The sequence below is a fragment of the Eurosta solidaginis genome, chromosome 1 (genome assembly GCF_040869045.1).
Source record: "Eurosta solidaginis isolate ZX-2024a chromosome 1, ASM4086904v1, whole genome shotgun sequence".
Lineage (NCBI taxonomy): Eukaryota > Metazoa > Arthropoda > Insecta > Diptera > Tephritidae > Eurosta > Eurosta solidaginis.
In genome coordinates, this window is record NC_090319.1 from 50802351 (window position 1) to 50824043 (window position 21693).

The 21693-nt window shown below is 40.8% G+C and overlaps 2 protein-coding genes across 2 annotated transcripts in view; one reads left to right on the forward strand and one right to left on the reverse strand.

The window, feature by feature from the left end:
- Positions 1-21693, reverse strand: part of LOC137253097 (uncharacterized) — a 47905-nt gene that overhangs the window by 10600 nt on the left and 15612 nt on the right. The window lies entirely within an intron of this gene.
- The window catches only part of LOC137238591 (uncharacterized), a 28749-nt gene continuing 8239 nt past the window's right edge, over positions 1184-21693 (forward strand). The window contains exon 1 of the mRNA XM_067763765.1: positions 1184-3065. Coding sequence (XP_067619866.1) covers positions 1256-3065 — 1810 coding nt within the window. The 5' untranslated portion in view covers positions 1184-1255. The remainder of the gene's footprint in view (positions 3066-21693) is intronic.

Genomic DNA, 21693 nt, shown 5'->3' on the forward strand with positions numbered 1-21693 from the left:
AGATTTCATATTATGAAAAAGTACAGTTTTGCATTACAAAAAGTGTCTGGCAATAAGGTTAGTGGCTTCTTATATCTTGACGAAGGCCATATATGAAAATCAGTCTTTATAAAATGACGAAAGAAAGGCCTATTTTTCTGAAAAATTTTTGCACGGTATCTGTTAAAGCCACCATGACTCAAGTTTTATAATAGACCAACGATCCTGCTTCAGTTGGAAGTATGCACTGACGAAATTTCAACTTTTATAAAATGACTAAAGTCTGGCAGTCACGGGCTTTTAAACTATAATGAAATGAAATAGTTAAAACTGTGTAACTACTGAAAGGAAACTGAGCAAATATTTGGTCGGAAGACTAGAAGAAAGCATACCCTTGACGAATACTGCAACAGAAGAAAAATTGGTTTTGCTGCGTCAGCTGCAAAATAATTTATTTAAGACGGTAACACTCCTGTTAGTGCGTCACGTGCAAAAGAGAACCGAACTGGCTGTTCTGAGCCAAATGCCAGCATCTGTCGACCCCACTTGCAGGTAACACGGCCGTCCCCATCATAACTATCTACGCAGCTTATGCCACGCACCAGCACCTGCACCTATTTCCAGCACATGATAAGGACAGCATAATAGACTCACAGTCCCCGTAACCATGCGTACTGTTTACCAGTATAGAATATATAAGTTTGCGCCATCTGCAAAATGCAGTTCCTGTCTCGAAAAATGCCACTTTCCTTGATGTTCTGTACTCAGAAACGTTAGTCCCTCGAAGGGTGCTTTTGTTGTTCCGTGCTGCCAAGCGGCTGTCCCTTCAGATTATGTAAATCTGTTAAAGATTTTCAGACATTTTTAAAGTTTGCGAAGGTCTCATCAACTGTATTTATTTTAGCCGATGTCGTGGACTAGCAGCCTTAGCTTAAGAATTTCATACTTTCATATCTGTTTTACTGCATTCCTATGCAACTCTGTATTTTATTTCAATTTAATTTCAACGGCTTCCTTTGGCTTCACTCTTTCACGAACGAATACCGAGGAAGCACGAATAAGTAAGTGAATTAATTTCAATAATACCATTTATGTACTATAAAATATGATTTTATAGATATTAAAACTCCAAAATCAAAATTTGTAATCGAAAATTGCTGCCATGTGAATAAACGAGTTTTTAGTATATTCGTGCATTTTATTATTTGCCGGCGTAATAACATTTTAATATTTATTCCACAATCTGCTGTACTAATCCGCCACTTTACATATATGCATGACACGCTACAACTTTAGAAGGAGAAATTTAAAGGGTACATCGATTTCAAAGATGTCAAATTCAAGGGAAGAATCGTCCAGTGAGGATGAAAATGAACGTACAATGATCGCCAATGAAGCTAAACTCGCAGAACTTCAACAGCAAATACGTAAGTTACAACTTTCTTTAGAAGCCTCCGAAAAAGAGAGGTTATGTCTCAAAAACACACTTGCATCGACAACCGCCGCCAGCCATGCAGATGAAGCAAAACTAGAGTTACTTGCCAACTCTGATGCTACACTTGCCTCATCGATGAATGCATGTATATCTACCGCCGCTAACTTTGCTATACCCCACATAGCACATACAAGTTTTTTTAATGCATGTACATCTACCGCCGCCAATTTTGCCATACCTCACATACCACATACAAGTTTTTTTAGCACTCCTTACTGTACTAACTCGAATCCTATTACTTACGTCGACACATTTTCACCCCGCAATCATCAAACAATGCCTATCTGTGCTATGAATACGAATCCACAGCCAGATAGCAGCATGGAAACCATTGCAACTCAAGTAGGTCATACCATTGGAAACTATTCCACTCCCCTTTTACCAAACACAAAATCGATCTATGTCAATTCTACTGGTGCTAATCATGTACCGATTTCGTCGCCAATACGAAACAATGCCCAAACGTGTATTCAACCATATAGCCAGCCTTTCATGCGAAAAATTCAAGATTTGCCACAGTTTTCTGGTTTGCCTGAGGAGTGGCCTATGTTTGCTGTAGCTTATAAAGAGACAACGCATTTATATTCATATACAAACGTGGAAAATTTATTACGGCTACAAAAAGCACTGAAAGGAGATGCCCGCAACAAAGTTGAATCATTATTAATACATCCATCAAGCGTGGATGCAGTCATGTCATCGTTGGAGTTCCATTTTGGACGACCAGAAGTACTCATACGCAGTCAGCTCGCTAAAGCAAGGTTATTTCCACCCATCACCGCTGGAAGAATCAACGAAATCGCCAACTTCAGTTCCATGGTAACCAATTTAGTTGCATTTTTGGAAAATGCTGGAGCTGTTCCGCACCTTACAAACCCAAGTCTACTCGATGAATTGGTGGGCAAGTTGCCATTATATAAGCGCGAAGAATGGGCGCGTCACAAATTTACAATAAATACACCGTACCCTACAATTCGCGACTTTAGTTTATGGTTACAGCAAGTTTCTTTGTATATTGTAATGGCCACTGAAGTAAACAAATTATCTGACAGCCCAGAACAGCTGACAAGAAAATTGAATAAGTCAGCAAATACCGTACTTGCAATATCCGAAGAAAATTTTAAGTGCCTGTTTTGCAAAGACAACCATAAGCTACATCAATGCCAAGAGTTTAAAGATGTTGATTGTGAAAAACGATGGGAAATTGTAAAAGCAAACAAGCTTTGTTTTGGCTGCCTGTATCCGGGCCATAGTATGTATAACTGTTCGCGTCGTCGTGTGTGTAACATTTCGTCTTGTCAGAAGTATCACAACAAATTACTGCACAATCAGACAAATCAAAATGCCACTAATGGCAGCTCTGCGATAACCGAAACGCCTATAGCTACTGTCAGCTCCTGTCAATCTTTTCGAGAATCGTCAATGAGTTCGAAAAGCGGATATGGAAACATACAAAATAAAACTTTATTAAAATTCCTTCCAGTTAAATTACATGGTCCAAAGGGTTGTATAGAAGTAATAGCCTTTATTGATGAAGGTGCTAAAGTTACGTTGTTGGAAGAAGAAGTAGCAAATGAAATTGGGGTTACAGGTAAAAAAGAATTACTACGCCTGAAATGGTTCGACAACAAGTCGACTAATGAAATTTCTAGACTTGTAAATTTAGAAATTGCCAGTACTTACAGAGATAATGTAAAGTTTCTTATGAAAGGTGTGCGTACTGTTAGGAAGTTGTTGTTGCCCCCGCAGACTTTGGAAGCGAATATATTTAAGAAGCAGAATGCGCAGTTAAACGAAATACCAATACAGAGTTATACTAATGCGACCCCGAAAATTTTGATAGGAGTTCCGCGTACTAATTTGATACGCCCTTTACAAGTCGTAAATTTTAATGAAGGTTTCACTGTTCACGAGACGAAGTTAGGTTGGGTTTTGTTTGGGTCTGATGAGAATTGTTCTGATTCAGCAACCATTTGTCACGTACATGTAGATACTGCTATGGATGAGCTTCAAAAACAAGTCGCCGATTATCTTGCTTTCGAGAAGTTTGAGACTGATTTGCCCCTCATAAAGTCAGCTGACGATATTAGAGCTGAAAACATTTTAAGTAATACAACCAGATTTGTCAATGATAGGTATGAGACAGGCTTATTGTGGAAAAAAGATGCGGTTACTTTCCCAGATAGTTATAATGCTGCGCTAAAACGACTTCAAACGGTAGAGCGTCAAATGCTCTTGGATAAAGAATACGGAAACTGGCACAAAAAGAAAATAGAAGAATACGTAGAGAAAGGTTATGCAAGGAAAATTAAAAGTTATGAAGCGAATTTGTCAGACGAGCGCGTATGGTACTTGCCGCATTTCGCAGTATACAATTTAAATAAAGGCAATAAGCCAAGGCTTGTTTTCGATGCTGCCAGTACCGTTGACAATATTTCTTTGAATTCGACGCTTATGAAGGGTCCTGAGGAGTTTCAGCCGAAATCTTTACAGACGATTTTATTCAAATTTCGTGAAGGGAAGGTAGCCATTTGTGGGGACATAAAGGAGATGTTTCACCGTATTAATATACGCGATGAAGACGTAAATTCACAGCGGTTTCTCTGGCGTGATGGAGATATATCAAGGGAGCCTGATATATACGTCATGAAGGCCATGATTTTCGGCTCCATCTGTTCACCGTGTTCTGCTCAATTTGTGAAAAACTTAAATGCATCAAAGTTCGGAAACGCGTTTCCAAGAGCTGTTGAATCGATTGTCAACCGGCACTACGTTGACGATTTTGTAGATAGCTTTTCCGATGTTGAGGAAGCCATAATCGTGACAAAGAAAGTTATAGAAATTCATGGACGAGGAGGGTTTGAGCTCAGAGGATTCGTTTCCAATTCTACTGAGCTTCTAAACCTGAATTATCTAGCGAGAAGGTATTGGGTATGCATTGGGAAGCTAAGGGCGATGTTTTTTTCTTCAATTTGACTTTCGCTAGAGTACCGAAGGCCGTTCTGGAAGGCAGTCGACGACCTACAAAGGCAGAGTTGCTGAGTTTTAGTATGTCAATTTTTGACCCAATCGGGCTAGTTGCTAACTTGACTTTGGTTCCAAAGATCTTATTGCAGAGGCTGTGGCACATCAATATAGGCTGGCATGATGCAATTCCTGATGACGTTTACGATAAATGGTACGAGTGGTACAAATCCTTAAGAAACCTTAGGTCATTTAATACCCCTAGATGTTACAGTCAGTATCTTAAAGATCCTTCTGCCAATGTCCAGTTACACATATTTGTGGACGCTAGCGAGTTAGCATATGCCGCTGTTGCTTACTTTCGTATATTGCATACTGACGAGACCACCGTTGCTTTTGTTTTAGCAAAATCTCGCTGTAGCCCTTTAAAACCCATGTCCATACCACGACTGGAACTTCAAGCTGCTGTTTTGGGGACGAGGTTAAGCCGGATAATAATTGAAGGTCACACAGTAAAACCAAAATCAGTGACCTACTGGTCAGACTCGAAAACTGTGATTCAGTGGATTCGGTCAGATGCTCGTCAATACAAGCAATTTGTTAGTAACCGAATTTCGGAGATCCTCCATACATCTGGTATTACTCAATGGAGATGGGTCCCCGGGTCCCTAAATCCTGCTGATGAAGCAACGAGGCCGCAGTCGTGTAATACGTTCTCAGTACACTCCAGATGGTTGAATGGACCCGCATTCTTAAAGGAAACCGAAGAGCAATGGCCATCATTTCCAGATATTTCTAACAACAACAACGATGCAGAAAAGAAGGCAAAGCAGCTATATTCAATCAGTATGGAAGTCAATGTTATACCCTTTACATAATTTTCAAATTTTTATAAATTTTTAAAAGTTATGACCTGGGTACGATACGCCATGGTAAAATTCCTTGCGCTAATGAAAAGAAATACGAAGCTTTGCAAGGTACAACTGAAAATATCTGGGAATGAAATCTACGAAACAGAGGTATTTTTGGTTCGGCTGATTCAGAAAACAATGTTCAGCGACGAGATAAAATCATTGCAGGAGGGGCTCCAACTTTCAAAGCAAAGTCCGTTGTTTAAGTTAACTCCCGTACTAGACGACAAGGGATTAGTAAGGCTTGGAGGTCGTATTGACAATGCCCAGTGTTTACCATTATCTACACGGAGACCAGTATTGTTGCCGAAGGAACATCCAATGTCGCGACTTATTGTTCGCCACTTTCACGAAATTTTTTACCATCATAATACAGGCGCCATTATATGTGCGATTCGGGCTAAATACTGGATACCGAACGTCGGAACTCTTTTAAAATCCGTAAAAAAGGAATGCCAGTTTTGCACGAATTCAGCAGCTATACCGAGACCTTCGCTAATGGGTCAATTGCCAGCTGATCGACTTGAACCTTACGTAAGGCCATTCACGTACACCGGTCTTGACTACTTCGGACCAGTCATGGTCTCAATTGGTCGACGTCGTGAGAAGAGGTGGGTAGCATTATTTACTTGCCTAACAATAAGAGCTATACACTTAGAGATTGCCAAGGACTTGTCGACCGATGCTGTAATTTTGTGTCTACGAAACTTTGTTAATCGCAGGGGTGTTCCAGTTCGCATACGCAGTGACAGAGGAACGAATTTTGTTGGAGCCAGCAAAATTGAGTGGTTGCATGTCGCAGAAGGTATAGGGGATGAGTGTGCTCGACGTGGTATTGAGTGGGTTTTTAATACACCTGGAGATCCATCGGCTGGCGGTATTTGGGAGCGCATGGTAAGGAGTGTTAAACGCGTGTTAGCATTTTCGCTGAAAGAAGTAGCTCCACAAATTGAAACTTTGCAAAGCTTACTCATCGAAGCTGAGAATTTGATTAACTCTCGCCCGCTTACGCATTTGTCAATCGATAGTAGTGATTCCGATCCACTGACACCCAACCATTACCTTTTGGGCTGTCATAGCTACATCCAGACTCTTTCAAGTTCGACTACAATTTGTTTAAGGAAGCAATGGCGAATATTACAACAACTGAAGCAGACGTTTTGGCGCAGGTGGATTCACGAATATCTGCCTAATCTCACTCGACGCACTAAGTGGTACCAGAGGGTCGATCCCATAAAGGTTGGTGATGTGGTTATCATTTGTGATAGTGACGGTAATCTAGGCGAATGGAGGCGTGGAATGGTGCGGGAAGTATACCCAGCTGCAGACGGTCAAGTAAGGTCAGCACTTATAAAAACTTCAAATGGCATCTTGAAGAGACCAGCGTCAAAGTTGGCAGTACTAGACGTGCGTAGTGAACCTCAGATAGCGTGCCCTCCTTCGGCTCACGGGGGGCGGGATGTCGTGGACTAGCAGCCTTAGCTTAAGAATTTAATACTTTCATATCTGTTTTACTGCATTCCTATGCAACTCTGTATTTTATTTCAATTTAATTTCAACGGCTTCCTTTGGCTTCACTCTTTCACGAACGAATACCGAGGAAGCACGAATAAGTAAGTGAATTAATTTCAATAATACCATTTATGTACTATAAAATATGATTTTATAGATATTAAAACTCCAAAATCAAAATTTGTAATCGAAAATTGCTGCCATGTGAATAAACGAGTTTTTAGTATATTCGTGCATTTTATTATTTGCCGGCGTAATAACAGCCGATGCTTACCAAAGCATTCGACCATTTGAAAATACTCCTCTTGCTGGAACGATAAACCGATTTCATGCTGCAACTTTCGCGAGAGAACATGACTTTGTGAGACAAAAAGACCCTGACCACCTTCGAATCAGGACATAAACGTGCACACCGGACAGCTTGTGAATAAACAAAATCGGGCTTGTGAATAACATGCCGTTGTTGGTAAGCTATGGCCAACCGTAAAGTTTTTCTCAAATCCGACGAAGCACAATGAGAAAATATCCAACGTCTTTGGTTTCAACGCGCTGTCGGATGGGAGGAATCGCGCAAAAAATTGCGAGGGTAATAGCGCTACTAAAGTCTGTGAAACCAGCTGTTGAGAGAGCTAAGAATCGCGCCACAGGACAGTACTCGAAGTGCCATATTTACCCAAAATTTTTGACACAGTCAATTACAGCATGTTCTTGTAGGACTTATAACATAGTCTCAAAGGATGTACCGTAAATTATTTGAGTTGTCGGCAGGCAACGCTGCAGTTCAGGGAGATAAATCAAGAGCATTTATACTAGGGGATCCGCACTTTGGTTTTATTCGCATCAGATCCAGCCCATTGATGAACTATGCTATGAAATGCGAATGAAAGAAGATCGGCTGGCTCAGAAGGCATTCTTATCGAAGCCCTCCTATGGATACAGAGAGAGAAAGGGCTGCCATCACTACTGTGGAAAGATCAGGCAGGTAAACTTTGATATGTAAGCCCGTCTTCGGACGAAATGACTCCTATCGTGAGATTTCTTCGCACGCTAGGCTAACATCACCCTTATAATTGTTCAAGTGTTCCTAGCGTAAGTCCCAGAAAAATTATAGCTTAAAGTGGGTAGTTTTACAACGACGTTGTTGTTAGAAGAATTTATTTCATCGATAGTCAAAACTCAAGTGACCTAAGTGATGAAACTACTCCATGAGCAATTGAAAAATCGTTATTTTCAAGTAAAGGGTAGGCAAGCGCAATTCATTTAGGCTCAAACGCCCGCCGAATGAAAAGGAATTTACTGAAGTCCTTCGCCATGACCCCGATAGGAAACATAATCAAAAGCCAGTATCAGGTCAGAAAAAGAGATATTAAAAAGTTCTATTTTAAAGACCGAACTGAACCGCTTCTTGTTTCAGTTGAGAAAAATAAAGAGATTTTAAATGGTTACGGTTTGAGGCGAAATCAAACGGAGAATAACTCCTGCCAACAAGTGCTGCTTTGGACTAAGTAGGCAACTGAAAAGTAAAGTCCTCTCTCGACGAATAAAAATCACGCTCTACAAGTCGCTCATCGTACCTGTTCTGTTGTATAGCTCGGAATCATTAATGGTGTCGAGAGAAGATGAGATTGCTCTTAGAGTGGTCGAGAGAAAAGTTCTACGGAAGATTTATGGCAGATACGACGACAGTGCAGTGAATAAAAAGCAAAAGCTTCCTCGGCTAGGTAATGTTATGCAAATGGAAAAAGATGCTCCAGTCAAGAAAGCATTTCAGTGGACACAGCAGTTTGGCAGCAGAGGAAGGAGGAGACCTCCACTGAGTTGGGAGAGGAAAGTGGAGGAAAACTTGACCACACTAGGTGCTCCAAGTTGGCGTCAGCTAACGTGAACTAGGAAAAGGTTAGGGTGAACTGGCCGGTCCATGAGGACATCACATAGGCTGAATGACTCCGTGGTGATACCAAAGTTTGTTTTAACGACCAAATTGAAAAACCTCTATTAAAAACCAGGGCCTATGTTATAAAATAACTCCGTCCTCCTGGAAAATACTAGAAGCTTCCTAGGATTTAAGCCACTTGCTGCTTCTAGATCTGACAGCTGTATCACTCCTAATAGCTGGAGTCGTAGCCTGGAAAGCTCAGGGCACGAGCACAGAACGTGCTCGATCGTTTCCTCCTCCAACCCGCACTTTCTACATATGCTATCACTGACCAAGCCTAATTTAAAGACATTTGACGCCAGAAAGAAGTTTCCAGTCAGAATACCCGTCATGAGTCTACAGTCCTCTTTTTTTAATGATAGGAGCAGCTTTTTGTTAGTCTAAGGATGTAAGACCTACACATAATCTTCGACACATAACAGCCCGATGTTTGAACCCACGCCTTTCCCGCTTGGTCGAACATGTGCACCTCTCGCCTTCGTTTAATCCCGCCCAGTCTAATTGGGATGTCTATGGAGCAAGCTGCAAGGGATGCGCCCGTTTTAGCTAGTTCATCCGCTTTTTCATTCTCATCTATTCCCATATGCCCTGGGACCCAATATAGATGTATGCTTCTCCCTGTCCCGATTCTCTCCAGAGACTGCCAGCATGCATTTAGGTGCTGTGCTATGCAAGATTATTGCCTTAATTGTTGCTTGACTGTCAATATAAAAGTTAACACGGTTGCAGCTTAAGCTATTCTCTTCCAGGGTTTCTACTTATATTTCCGCTTGGAAAACGCTACAGTATTCCGGCAGCCTGTAGGATCTGTTTATTTCCGGATCAGCCACTTCGATTGTGGCCTTAAGAAGCGCAGATAGGGAATCAGGTAATCTGTTCGTCTTGTGATTGATGACGCTATACTACTATGAGAAAGAGAGGGCGATAAGCCCCACGTACACCCCAGCATTCTTTTACATGCATAAAGTGCCGTTGAGGCCTTCTTCAAGCCTCCTTCACGTTGAGCTTCCATGACAGCTTATTGTCTAGGATGATTCCTAGATATTTTGTGCAAGGTTTGAAATAGGAATAGCTGGGTGACTTGTTAAGAAGCGGCCAAAATCGCTTAGGCGGTTGAGCGTTAATTAATGATGTTTTGAAACAAAAAAAAAAAAAAAAAACGGTTTCAACAGCTTACGTTTTGGTTTCGAAAAAGTCAATGCATCTTAGCGGCAAGGGATTCGAAAATCGTGAAAACTATAACGTTGCTTTTGCATTCTCCATTTCGGAAAATGAAAATACTTAAATAATTATGTTTCGCTTACGAAAAAAGAGTAAATAAACTTTTACGGTTAACGTAATTATTGAAATAGGTTAGGGTAGGTTGGGTGGTAGCTTCCCTGATAGAGGAAGCTCACTTGGACAACATGACGGTCCGTTGTGATACCACATATAATAAACTAAACTAACGGTGACGTAGATATAACTACTTAGAGAATCGTTGGGTAGCAACGATAAAGTTCCGAATGATCCCGATCTCAACCTTGGATAGCTCCTCGGGAGATCCAAGTGAGTCACGACCGAAATACTTTCGCCTAGTTCTGGCAAAAGCTGGGCAGTCAAGCATAAAGTGATTTGGTGATTCCACCTCATCATCCTCCATACAGCTGCAGCAGGATGGAGTTTCCAATATATTGATACGTACCGCATGGATACCCATGGGACAGTGCCCTGTCAAAACCCCAATGACCATTGATAGGTGAGCCTTAGTGAACCCAATTATTTCAGCAGACCTCCTGCCATCCACTTTCGGCCAGAAAGATCTTGATATCCTACAAGACGTAGTGTCCGCCCAACGTTTGCTGAGCTGACTCGAGGCCCAGCTATGGAAGAGCAATCCACAGGTGGCTAGCGGAATCCCGAAATCCCTACAGCCATCTTCATCCGGTTCAGTTGTACCGATTCGGGCTAAGAGATCCGCTTGACAGTTACCCGGAATATCACTATGGCCCGGGACCCAGATAATCTTAATTGTAAAATAATTCGATGCAATCGCAAGTGTGGTCAGGCACTCCCAGACCACCCTCGATCGCACTGTAGTTGAGCTCAAGGCCTTTATAGCCGCTTGGCTATCAGAGTAGATGTTAAATTCCCTAACCGTAGTAGCGCTGGATAGCATTTCATCCACCGCATCCTTAATCGCAGCAACTTCCGCTTGGAATACACTGCAGTGATCAGCCAACTTAAACTTGCGGCTTACATTTAGCTCTTGACAAAAGACCCCCCCGCCAACCTTTCCGTCCAACTTCGACCCATCCGTGAACAAGTTAACCGGTCCCATGCCCCAGATAATTCCTCTTCTCCACTCCTCCCTCGGGGGAATGACTGGGGTGAAGGTTGTATAGGGAGCGGCCACCGGCATGCAATAGTCCGTCCTGTCCGGGATAAAGTCGAAACTAGTAAGAAGGCTAGAGTGTGAAACGGCTTTAAAATCTTTCGGTTTCAGTTTTTACAGAGAAAACGGTAATTCTTTTGGTTTTGAAAAACTGAAAAATTTCGGTAAAGTTTTCAAAAATGTAACGACTGTCAACGGTTAAGATTTCGATTTTGAAAATTGTAATGGTTATGGTTTTGATCTTGAAAAATTTGAAGTGGTTTTAGTATTTAGAATTGAGGGTAGTTTAAACGTTTTAGTATTACGGTATTGAATTTTAAAAATCGAACGCTTATAGTTTCGATATTGAAGAATTAAACGATTCTTAAAAAATGTGACTCCTATGGTTTCGATTTAGAATAATGAAACGGTTTTAAAAAGTTTTGTTTTTTCATTACAACGCGCTATGGTTCAAAATCGAAATATTGAGGAATTAAACCCAATTATCGACTTTTGATTTCCCAAAAAAAAAAAAAAAATAATTACCTTTTATTACACATTATTGTAGTAAATAAAAAATTTTAAAAATAATGTCAGCTGGCTACCATTTGTTTGTCAGAAAGCTTTCAAAGTCTTGGTTTTGATTTTTGTATTCGTAAGAAAGATTTTACTCAAATTATATAAAAACCTCAAGTGGTGATAAAAAGCTAACGAATTTGAATAAAGTGTGTTTATAAAATGGAAAATATTAATAAAGGTATGTAAGGAACAAGCAACCACTTTTCTGAAACAATACAAATCGTTAATATATTTTTGAGTTTAAATAAGCCGTGTTGTGTTTTGATTTTTGTGAGTTTTTTCTGTGTTAAATAGAATATAACTAAGTTGGAGCAAATATGATCAATATAAATTATATATGTAGTTACAGCTAATAGTGTCCTCTTTAATGCAAATGTTATCTTATCTGCAAGAGTTTGCAAGCGAGGCTACAATTTCAGTTTTTTTTCAGAGCAAAGTGTAGTCAAAAATGGCGCAATTTTCAAAGTTTGGATTGATAATAAAAAAGATTTTGTTGCGGTTTTCGATTGGGTTGTTGGAAGATTGAAAAATAGCTATGGGGAGGAAGAAATTGAAACAATAAAAAACAAGGTTAACATTTTTTGTAGAAATGCCAATAGAAGGTGGCAGAAAAACAGTCGAAGTTTTGCAATTTTAAAAAAAGCCGATCGCGAGTGATTAGAGTGCGAGGCAGAACTTCTCGAAACCGTTACTGCAAAGCCTCGAGGCCGACCAAAAGTCCAATATGATATGGTGTGCGAAAGGCGGAAAAGAAAAATAGCGTCTACAGTGTCATTAGAATGAGAACACAACTCAAATTTATTGCTTCATGCTGCTTCAATTTCGGCGAAACACTCAAAAGAAACAGATCTTCATTATGTTTTCAATGCAGTAAACAAAGCTCCTTGTAGGCCAAGTAAGATAAAAAAATTAATTGATTCGAAGGTTGTGCATCCAATACTTTTGTCTCCTGGGGATACTATTGATTTTCTCTAAGAGTATAATTTCACAAAATAACAATATAACAACATTCGGCAACTTAGCAAGTCTCGTAATTGCGATATTTATCCCCATTATAATAAGTTGTTGGAATATAAGTCACAATGCCGACCGAATGGAATACAAATAACAGAAACTACAGCAGTTGTTCCATTACAAAATTTATTTAACCATACCGTCAAACGAATTTTGTTACTCTAAGAAGACGTTCTGCTCCAGTTTAAAGGAGATAATACACTAACTTTAATTTTAAGCTATGGGTTTGATGGCTCAAGTGGACATAGCCAATTTAAGCAAAAATCTTTGAAAATACTCCGGAGTCAATTGACCAGTCGTTGTTAGTGACGTCAATAATTCCCTTAAAATTAGTAACGCAGTCTGGAAAGATTATTTGGTGGAATTCTACTCCACAATCTATAAAATTTTGCAGACCACTTAAAATTCAATTTGTCAAAGAAACAAAAGAGCATATTTTAAATGAAAAAAAAAAAGAGATTAGATCTCGAAATATCGAACCTCAAATCTTTAAAATACAATACATGAAATGATACAAGATTTGATATAAACTATAGTCTTAACATGACTCTTAACGATGGAAAAGTTTTAAACGTTTTAACTGATACGAAATCTACCCAAGTTTGTGCAATATGCGGTGCTGGACCAAAAATGTTTATGTCAGTTAAGGACTTGAAATCTCCATGTTCTGAACATAGATCGGATAGTTTGCAGTACGGTATAAGTCCATTGAATGCATGGATTCGTTGCTTAGAATTTATCCTTCAGCTTTCTTAAAAACTTGATATAATTTGACATAAACAGCAAATAGAAAAAAAGAAGCGGGAAATTCAAAAACATTTCTGGGACGAAATGGGTCTACATGTCGACAAACCCAAGACAAACGGAAGTGGTTGTGACGGACTTTTCCTTGCGCCGGGGTATGCTCAGTCCGTCCAGGATCCCTGTGGAATTAGAGAAGAATCCCTATCGTCTCCTTTTAAAGAGAAAGATCCCGTTTTGTTGTTAAAAAAAGAAACGTTATAAACTCTTTATTCCAAAATATTCAAACTACCCTTAAAGCTATGGCGACGGAGGTGGGAAACCACCGTCGGTTCTACGCCGATGGGGTTGGGAAGACCCCCACCGGGACTACGCTTAAACTAAAAATCTCAGACTACTTCGTAAAGAAATTGGAGGTGGAGAACCACCACTTCCTCCCAGTCGGTGGAGTTGGTAAAACCCCCACCGAGTATATAGCTTAAGAATACCCTGCTCTTTCTGAAGGTTGCGGAGGTGGGAAAACCACCACAATCACTCTAACGATGGGGTTGGGAAAACCCCCAAAGTTGCTAAAATAAAGAACTCGTGAGATGGAAAAATCCCAGGAGTCCCATTCACCGCTAAGCAAGGCGTTAGCAGGCTACTATACCTAGCTGGATACTGTCTCAATTCGCGAAATTTGTCGCCCTTTTATACTTGTCCACGCGCAGGTGGACAGTTATCCCGCAACAATAAATTTTACTTATTATATGTATTTACTTAAGGTATCTTACATTTAACTGTATTATTCTACCCATATATCGCATTATAAGTATTTATCTCCAAATTGCGTATGTAAAAATGCCTCTTGTACAGCCCCCCCTAACATGTGAGTTCGTTGGTACGCATCTCCAGTTAGCTAGCATAGTTATTTTTGTTTTCCCTCTGCTGCTTGCTTATTGGGTGTTGTTGTTGTCGACGAGTTGGTTGCCCTTCGTAGGTAACTTGTGTCTAGTACCCACGCTGTGTTGTTGGTATGCTAACGTGACCGCTTCCTAGTACATTGCATTTTTTCGTTTCTCTTTGTGCGATGTCCGCCCCGACGGTTCGCTTCAATGCCTGCTGTGCTTGGTCGCAATGGCTTGGTATACGTATGTTTGTATGTTTTTGGTGTTCTTGCAATGGGAGCTTATGTGTGTTGCTTATTGTATTGCTGTATTCCCAGCATTATTTAAAATTCCAGCCGGTTATGGGTTATCTGTGGAAATTATAATGTTCAACCAAAATATTTACCGTATGCGGGCAGAGACAATTATTTAAAAGAAGAAATTAGATGTTGTCATGAATGTTTATATGTATATTAGGGTAATTCAAAAATGATTATTTTGTATGTGTAAATTTAATTCATATAATTCAGTTTTGTACATTTTACATGCTATATGTATAAATTCATTGTAATTCAAGTAGGATTTATACACGTTTTAATGAGTTTTTGATAAATATTTGTAGGTTCGAATGTGTGGGCTCCAAAGCCGATGGATTTGGGTCCCCACACACCATCCCCTCACCTGCCGTAAGCAGGGTTACCGTTACCAGGCCGGTCCTAGTGATTCTCACTCGGTACGTGTGACCGTCTATGTTCCGATGGAACGTCCTCTTCCGCCGCTTCGTCCGTCCTACCTGTACGTGCTCCCTGATGTCTATCGCTAATTCCTCGGGGAGGGGTTCGACTCCAGTTCGGTTGGCCCATGTCTCGGTCGCCTCCGCTGTTGTCTTTTCGAGCCACCTCTCGATTTCTGTGAGCACATCCTCACCTTCGCCTATGTTGCCGTCACTCGCGTTGAGACTTAGTACGTCGCTGTCGTTGAGGCTGCCGTTGACCTCGTTGGTCAAACGGCTAAATATTTCGTCGTCGTCGTTGAGGCTGCCATTGACCTCGTTGGTCAAACGGCTAAATACTTCGTCGTCGTCGTTGAGGCTGCCGTTGACCTCATTGGTCAAACGGCTAAATACTTCGTCGTTTTGTTTTCGCTGTATATGTGGTCCTACTGCTGCGGAATGATGATGTACCAATATACGAATGTAAATTCAAAGTTATACGTATATGTACATTTGGGTATTTCAAAAAAATTATGTCGGTAAATTTGAATATTGTAAAATTTGAAAAATATGGTTTTGCGTGTGTGGCCCCAAGGCCGATTGATTTGGGTCCTCACGCTCTCTCCTCACCTGCCGTAATGTGACTTACTGTCACCATTGTAAAATTCAATTTCTCGTAGCGGTCAATACTTGCGTTATTTATAGGGTAATCTCTCGCGATCTGGGTCTTGTTCTAAAATGAAATGTTATGCAGAATTCCGTCACCAGGTTATAGCATTGGCTGGCTATGTGGTTGACGTAGTTCATCGTCGTCAGGATCCCGTTGTCTAGGGTTGGAGCTTGCGCTCGTGCTGTGTGCCACCCACTCCGGTCTTCATCTACCACCTGTTGGTTGTTGATTATGTCTGCGCGTTCGATTCCGAAACCATTTGCACCTGAGTTGGCGAGTGCTAGTGAACCACACGTCGCTACCGTGCTGTAATCCGTCTGATCTTCTTCCGTGACCTGGACTGTTTGCGATGTTGGCGCGCGTGGCTTTGCTCTTACTACGGCCAGTTGCTCTGTGTGTTCCTCGGTGGATATCTCGGTGGAATGTTGGTTCGAGGTTCTACTACACGATGTTGATGATGGCGCGCGTCGTGTTGTTGCTATCGTCGTCGGTCGTCTCGTTTGTTCCCCGATGGGGACTTCGGTGAAGCCCCCATTCGGGGCTTGGCGGGGTGCTTTTGACTTACCACGTTCGCGGGGTGAACGTATTCTTCTTTCTGTTCTGGACTTGCTTCTTCTTCGACTGTCGCTTGATGGTATGCTTTTAGCTCGCTTATGAGTGCCGTCCTCCTTTTGCCGTTATGCACCTTGTCTAGCTCGACGATTACTGGCAACAACTCATCCCATGTCTTATGCTCCTTCCCAGTGAATTGTGCTATCATCCTCTTGATGTTACGATTCGCTCTCTCCGTCGGGTTCTCTTGCGGTGTGTACGGTGCCGTTAGCTGGTGCTTCATGCCGGCTTCTTGTAAAAACTTCTTGAAACTCCTGCTTGTGAACTGGGCTCCATTGTCTGTGAATAGAATTTTTGGCGCGCCAAATCGGGCCAAAATCCTCTCCCTCATACCTCTGATCACATTCTCTGTCGTCGCCTTCCGTATTGCTATGATCTCTACCCATTTCGAGAATTTATCCACGAAAACTAATGCCATCGTATTACCATGCTTCGAACGAGGGAGTGGTCCAACGAAATCTGCACAAACGGTAGCAAAAGGTTCATCTGAAATCTGCGTTAGCATCTTACCTGCAGCTTGTTGCTGGCTGGGTTTGTAGACTTGGCATGCGTGGCATTGTTGCACGTACTTCCGTACGTCCCTGAACATCCCAGGCCAGTAATACCGCATCATTGCACGCGCGATGGATTTCCGTATCCCCCTGTGCCCCGCGCTTGGTGTGTCGTGAATCTCGTTAAGCACTCCTCGCCTCTCCGATTTCGGTACGCATAACTTCCACGGTACCGCATCCTCACCATCCAGTTGACTTCCAATTCGTCTGTATAGTCTTCCTTCCTCTATGACGTATTCGGGAAACTTCTCTGGTGTCCTCGTTACTTCAGCCATCTTTGACGTGTACCACTTGCAACTCAAACTTTCTTCATGTGTCGTAAGGCTACCCAGCTGTTCCTCCAGTGGCTGCCTCGACAGTGCATCTGCGACCACGTTCATCTTGTCCTACCTATACTGCACGTCGAACGAATACTGCTGTAACTCGAGCGCTCATCGAGCGATCCGGCCTGACGGACTTTCGATCGCGTTCAACCATTTCAAAGCCAGGTGGTCGGTGATAACCGTGTAATTGTACCCTTCTAAATACGGTCTCATTTTCCTTATTGCCCACACGATTGCTAAACATTCCTTCTCAGTTGGTGAGTAGTTCATCTCGGCTTTATTCAGCCGGCGGCTAGCATTCGCTATTACTCGCTCTTCGTCATCCAACCCCTGTGTGAGAACTGCTCCGAGACCATAATCGCTCGCTTCTGTCTGTAATCGAAATCTTTTCGTAAAATCTGGGCAAGCTAGTGCTGGTGCTTGTATTAGTGCATTCTTCAACGCTTCGAATGCAGCCTGTTGTTCTTCGGACCATTTCCACCTACTTCCCTTCTTCAACATTGACGTCAGTGTGTGCGCAACTTGTGAAAAGTCGGGTACGAACCTCCGGTACCAAGAGACTATCCCCAGAAATCGCCTTAACTCTCGTATGTTGTGTGGTGGAGTCAGCTCCTTGATAGCCGCAACTTTGTCGGGATCCGTGTGTATTCCTTCTTCGCCGACGACGTGTCCTAGATATTTCAAACTTTTCTTAAAAAACTCACATTTCTCTGGGTTGATCTTCAGATTCGCCCTCCGTAGCCGCCGAAATACTTCTCCTAGGTGCTTTTTGTGCTCTTCCAAGGTTGTGCTGGTGATGATGATATCATCCAGGTAGGCAAACGCATTTGGTTCCAACTCTGGGCCAATAACATGGTCGAGTGCTCGCTGAAACGTAGCCGGAGCGGAATGTAGACCGAACGGCATCACTTTCCATTGATACAACCCTCGGCCGGGCACGGTAAATGCTGTATACTTCTTGCTATCTTCTTCCATCGGGATTTGCCAATAACCATTTTTGAGGTCCAGACTGCTGATAAAACGCGCACTACGTAGCCTATCTAAGATATGCTGTATTCTTGGGAGTGGGTACGCATCTGGCACTGAGCGAGCGTTGAGCTGCCGATAGTCAACGCAGAGTCTCCATTTGCCGTTCTTCTTCCGGGCTAGAACTATTGGTGCACTGTGTGGGCTGTGGGATGGTTCGATGCAACCCTTCTCTATTAGCTCGTCTACCTCCTTGTTTATGATCTCCTGCATCTTTGGGTTCTTAGGGAAATACCGCTGTTTAATTGGACGGTCATCTCGCATCACTATCTTATGCGTGGCAATGTTGGATACTCCTGTCATCTCTTCGAAAATCTGTAATTCGCACTTTAGAAACGTACTCACCGCAACGTCACTCCTCACGTCTTTCTCGATACTTGCGCTACCTTCGTCCTCCATCATGGTTGTACACGTCACCATCTCCTGCGCTCTCTCTTCTGCTCGTAACGTCATTGTTTCGTTGCCACACCTCAGCTCAAATTTAGCCTTTGCCAGATAATCTGTCCCGATCACCACGCTGTAGACTAACCCAGGCAGAACTAACAACTCACTCTGATGCACTTGATCCCCCAGTTTTACCTCTGCGTCCACTGCCTCCGCTATCCATGCTACGCTGCCACCGCCCATCACCACGCGTGTCTGTATCTTCTTGAGCTTCCGTGCGTCTACTTTCGCCGCTGTCTTCTCACTGATGAAACTTCGTGTCGCCCCCGTATTTACTGACGCCATGACTTCCTCTCCATCCAGGGTTACTGCAGCCAAGATTCGCCCTTGGGTCTGCCTAAATGTACTTACTGAGTACGAGGTTGGGTTTGTTGAGACGCCACCCCTCGATACCAATGGGATCTCTGCCAGTTTCCCTGGTGTCCACGACAGCAGTCACGCGTTAGTATACCTACTCGGCCACACTGCCAGCAGAAATCCCTTCGTTCGTTTCGACACCCATGTGCGTAGTGTCCGCTTTAAGGTGTCCATTTTGGACACCATGAAAATGTTCTGCCCACACACACACGCCGCTATGCGCACACTTACTTCCTTTTGAGTTTCCTTTTTTAAATAAATGTTTATTTTAATGTTTTAAATTTAATTGTTTTTATTTACAACTTGGTTCTTTACACGTTTTAGTTTCTTCTTAGTTTCTAGTTTTAACTTTAATTTAATTTCTCTAGTCACTTATTTTTTTTCACTTTAATTTTCGTGTCTGTCATTTACCGGTTCTATATCAACTCTAAAAATATGTACCCACGCTGCGTTGCCATTTTTCCATCTCTCTCAATACCATTGCCACTGCTGAGTGCAATTGGCATTGCTGTTCAGCAACAGCTGACGGCGATGCCACTTGCACGCAAGGGTGTGTTTTGTTGCGTAAAGCGCGTAACGCAGTGCGGTTATACCACCCTTCCTTAGAAAAAGAAGAATCTGACAAGTTGATCAGATTTGTCATATTCTTCTTGTTCTCTGACTTTCAAATTGTTTTGGTTGAATGAATGTATGATATTAGGGTGTTCCTCCCCTTTTTTCTCATTCGTTCAATCGGAACAATTTTTTTCCTTTCACCTATGAAATTAAGTTAATATTAATTTAATTACTTACATGTAATTTGTTTTCTAATTTCTATTGCACTAAATTAATGTATTATATATATTTATTACAAATAGTGCGTGCATATTAATTTTTGATTTTATTTACATGCAAATTAAAAAAAATTTTTTTTTTTTTTTTTTGTTTTTGTATATTAATATTAATATAAATTTTAATTTGATATTTCATGCTTTAATAACAAAGTACTGAAAATTTAAAATTAATTACAAGCTAGTTTGTAAATTTATATGAGAAAAAATTCAGTTAACCTTATTGATTCGGTTTTTGTGAACGGTTTTTTCCTTTTTATTTACTTCATCAAAAACCGTAACATTAACTCCATCAATTTTTGTGACTATATATGGTCCTTGGTAAATGCTTTCATGCTTATTTCTAGGTTCTTTTTGTATTACTACCTTATCGTTTATATTAATAGCTAACGGACGCGCCCTCTTATCATAAAGATCTTTATTTTTAATTTTATGTTTATTAATTAAATCTTTTGCTAATTTATGCGTTTTTTGTAGTCTATATTTTACTTCTTTTGCATAACTTTCAACATTGTAAATTGGATCGATTTGTTCCTTTTGAACTTCATTTGGTAAGGTAACATTTCTACCGAATACTAATTCGTATGGAGTGAATCCATTATCAAAAACTGTACTAGGAGTTGTATTATGCAAAAATGTAAAATATTTCAAATAAACGTCCCATTCGGGGAAGTTATCATTTAAAAAAGCTCGTAAATATTCATTAAACACCCGATGATTTCTTTCAATTGTACCTAGGGTTTCATGATGGTAAGCTGTAGAAAAATTATGTTCGATTTTTAGGAGTTTGGTTAATTCAGAGAAAATTTCGTTTTTATATTCGGTTCCTAAATCGGTTTTAATTGATTTCATTATGCCATAAATGAGGATGAAGCTTTCAAAAATGGCTGTTGCAATTGTTTTTGCTGTCTTATCAGGGACTGATATGGTAACAAGGTATTTGCTAAAGTCGCACATAATGGTAACCGCGAACCTATTCCCATTATTCGACTCAGGCAAAGGTCCTATTGTATCTACAACTACGACATCGAAAGGTTTGCAGGGTGTTGGTGTAAGCACTAAATTTTCTTTGGTTTTTGGCTTGACTTTATTCAAAAGGCATTTTTTGCAATTTTTGACGTATTTGACAATGTCACGGGTCATACCTTTCCAATAATATTTCGTACGTATTTTTGCGTAAAGCTTTTTATTTCCGCAGTGACCTCCTGATATCGGGTCATTGTGGTAAATTTCCATTAATTTAAGTTTCTTGTCGTTGTCTGTAACTGTTTCAACAGGTTCTATTAATAGTATTTTTAAATTTTTTAAAATTGAATTTCCTGTGTTTTTAAAATTTGAAATAGAAAAATATTTAAATATTTGATCATCTTTTTGCCATTCTACTTTCTTAACGTTGTGTTTACCAGCTTCTTTTTCAAGCTTCAAAAGTAATTCATCTAATTGCATTATTTTGTTAGTACACACAATATTAAGTAACTCGAGTTTTTTATGTTTTAAATGCGCATATATTTTTAAATTGATTTTATCATTATCGTTGTCATGACATATTTGGCTTTTTATCCTATGGATTTTCTTGGAAAAATTATATGAAAATTTGTCGAATACCTGTAATTTGACATTATCTTCGTTTACGTCTTCAGCCGATTGTTGTAATTGTTCGTGACGTTTCGTCATAGACCTCGTCTGTACCGCTAAAATTTGATTATTGGAATTTTTTAGTTCTTGGATTGAAATTCGCGATAATGCGTCTGCACCTACGTTAGATTTTCCTCTAATATATTCTATGGTAAAATTATATTCGGACAGTTCCAAACGTAT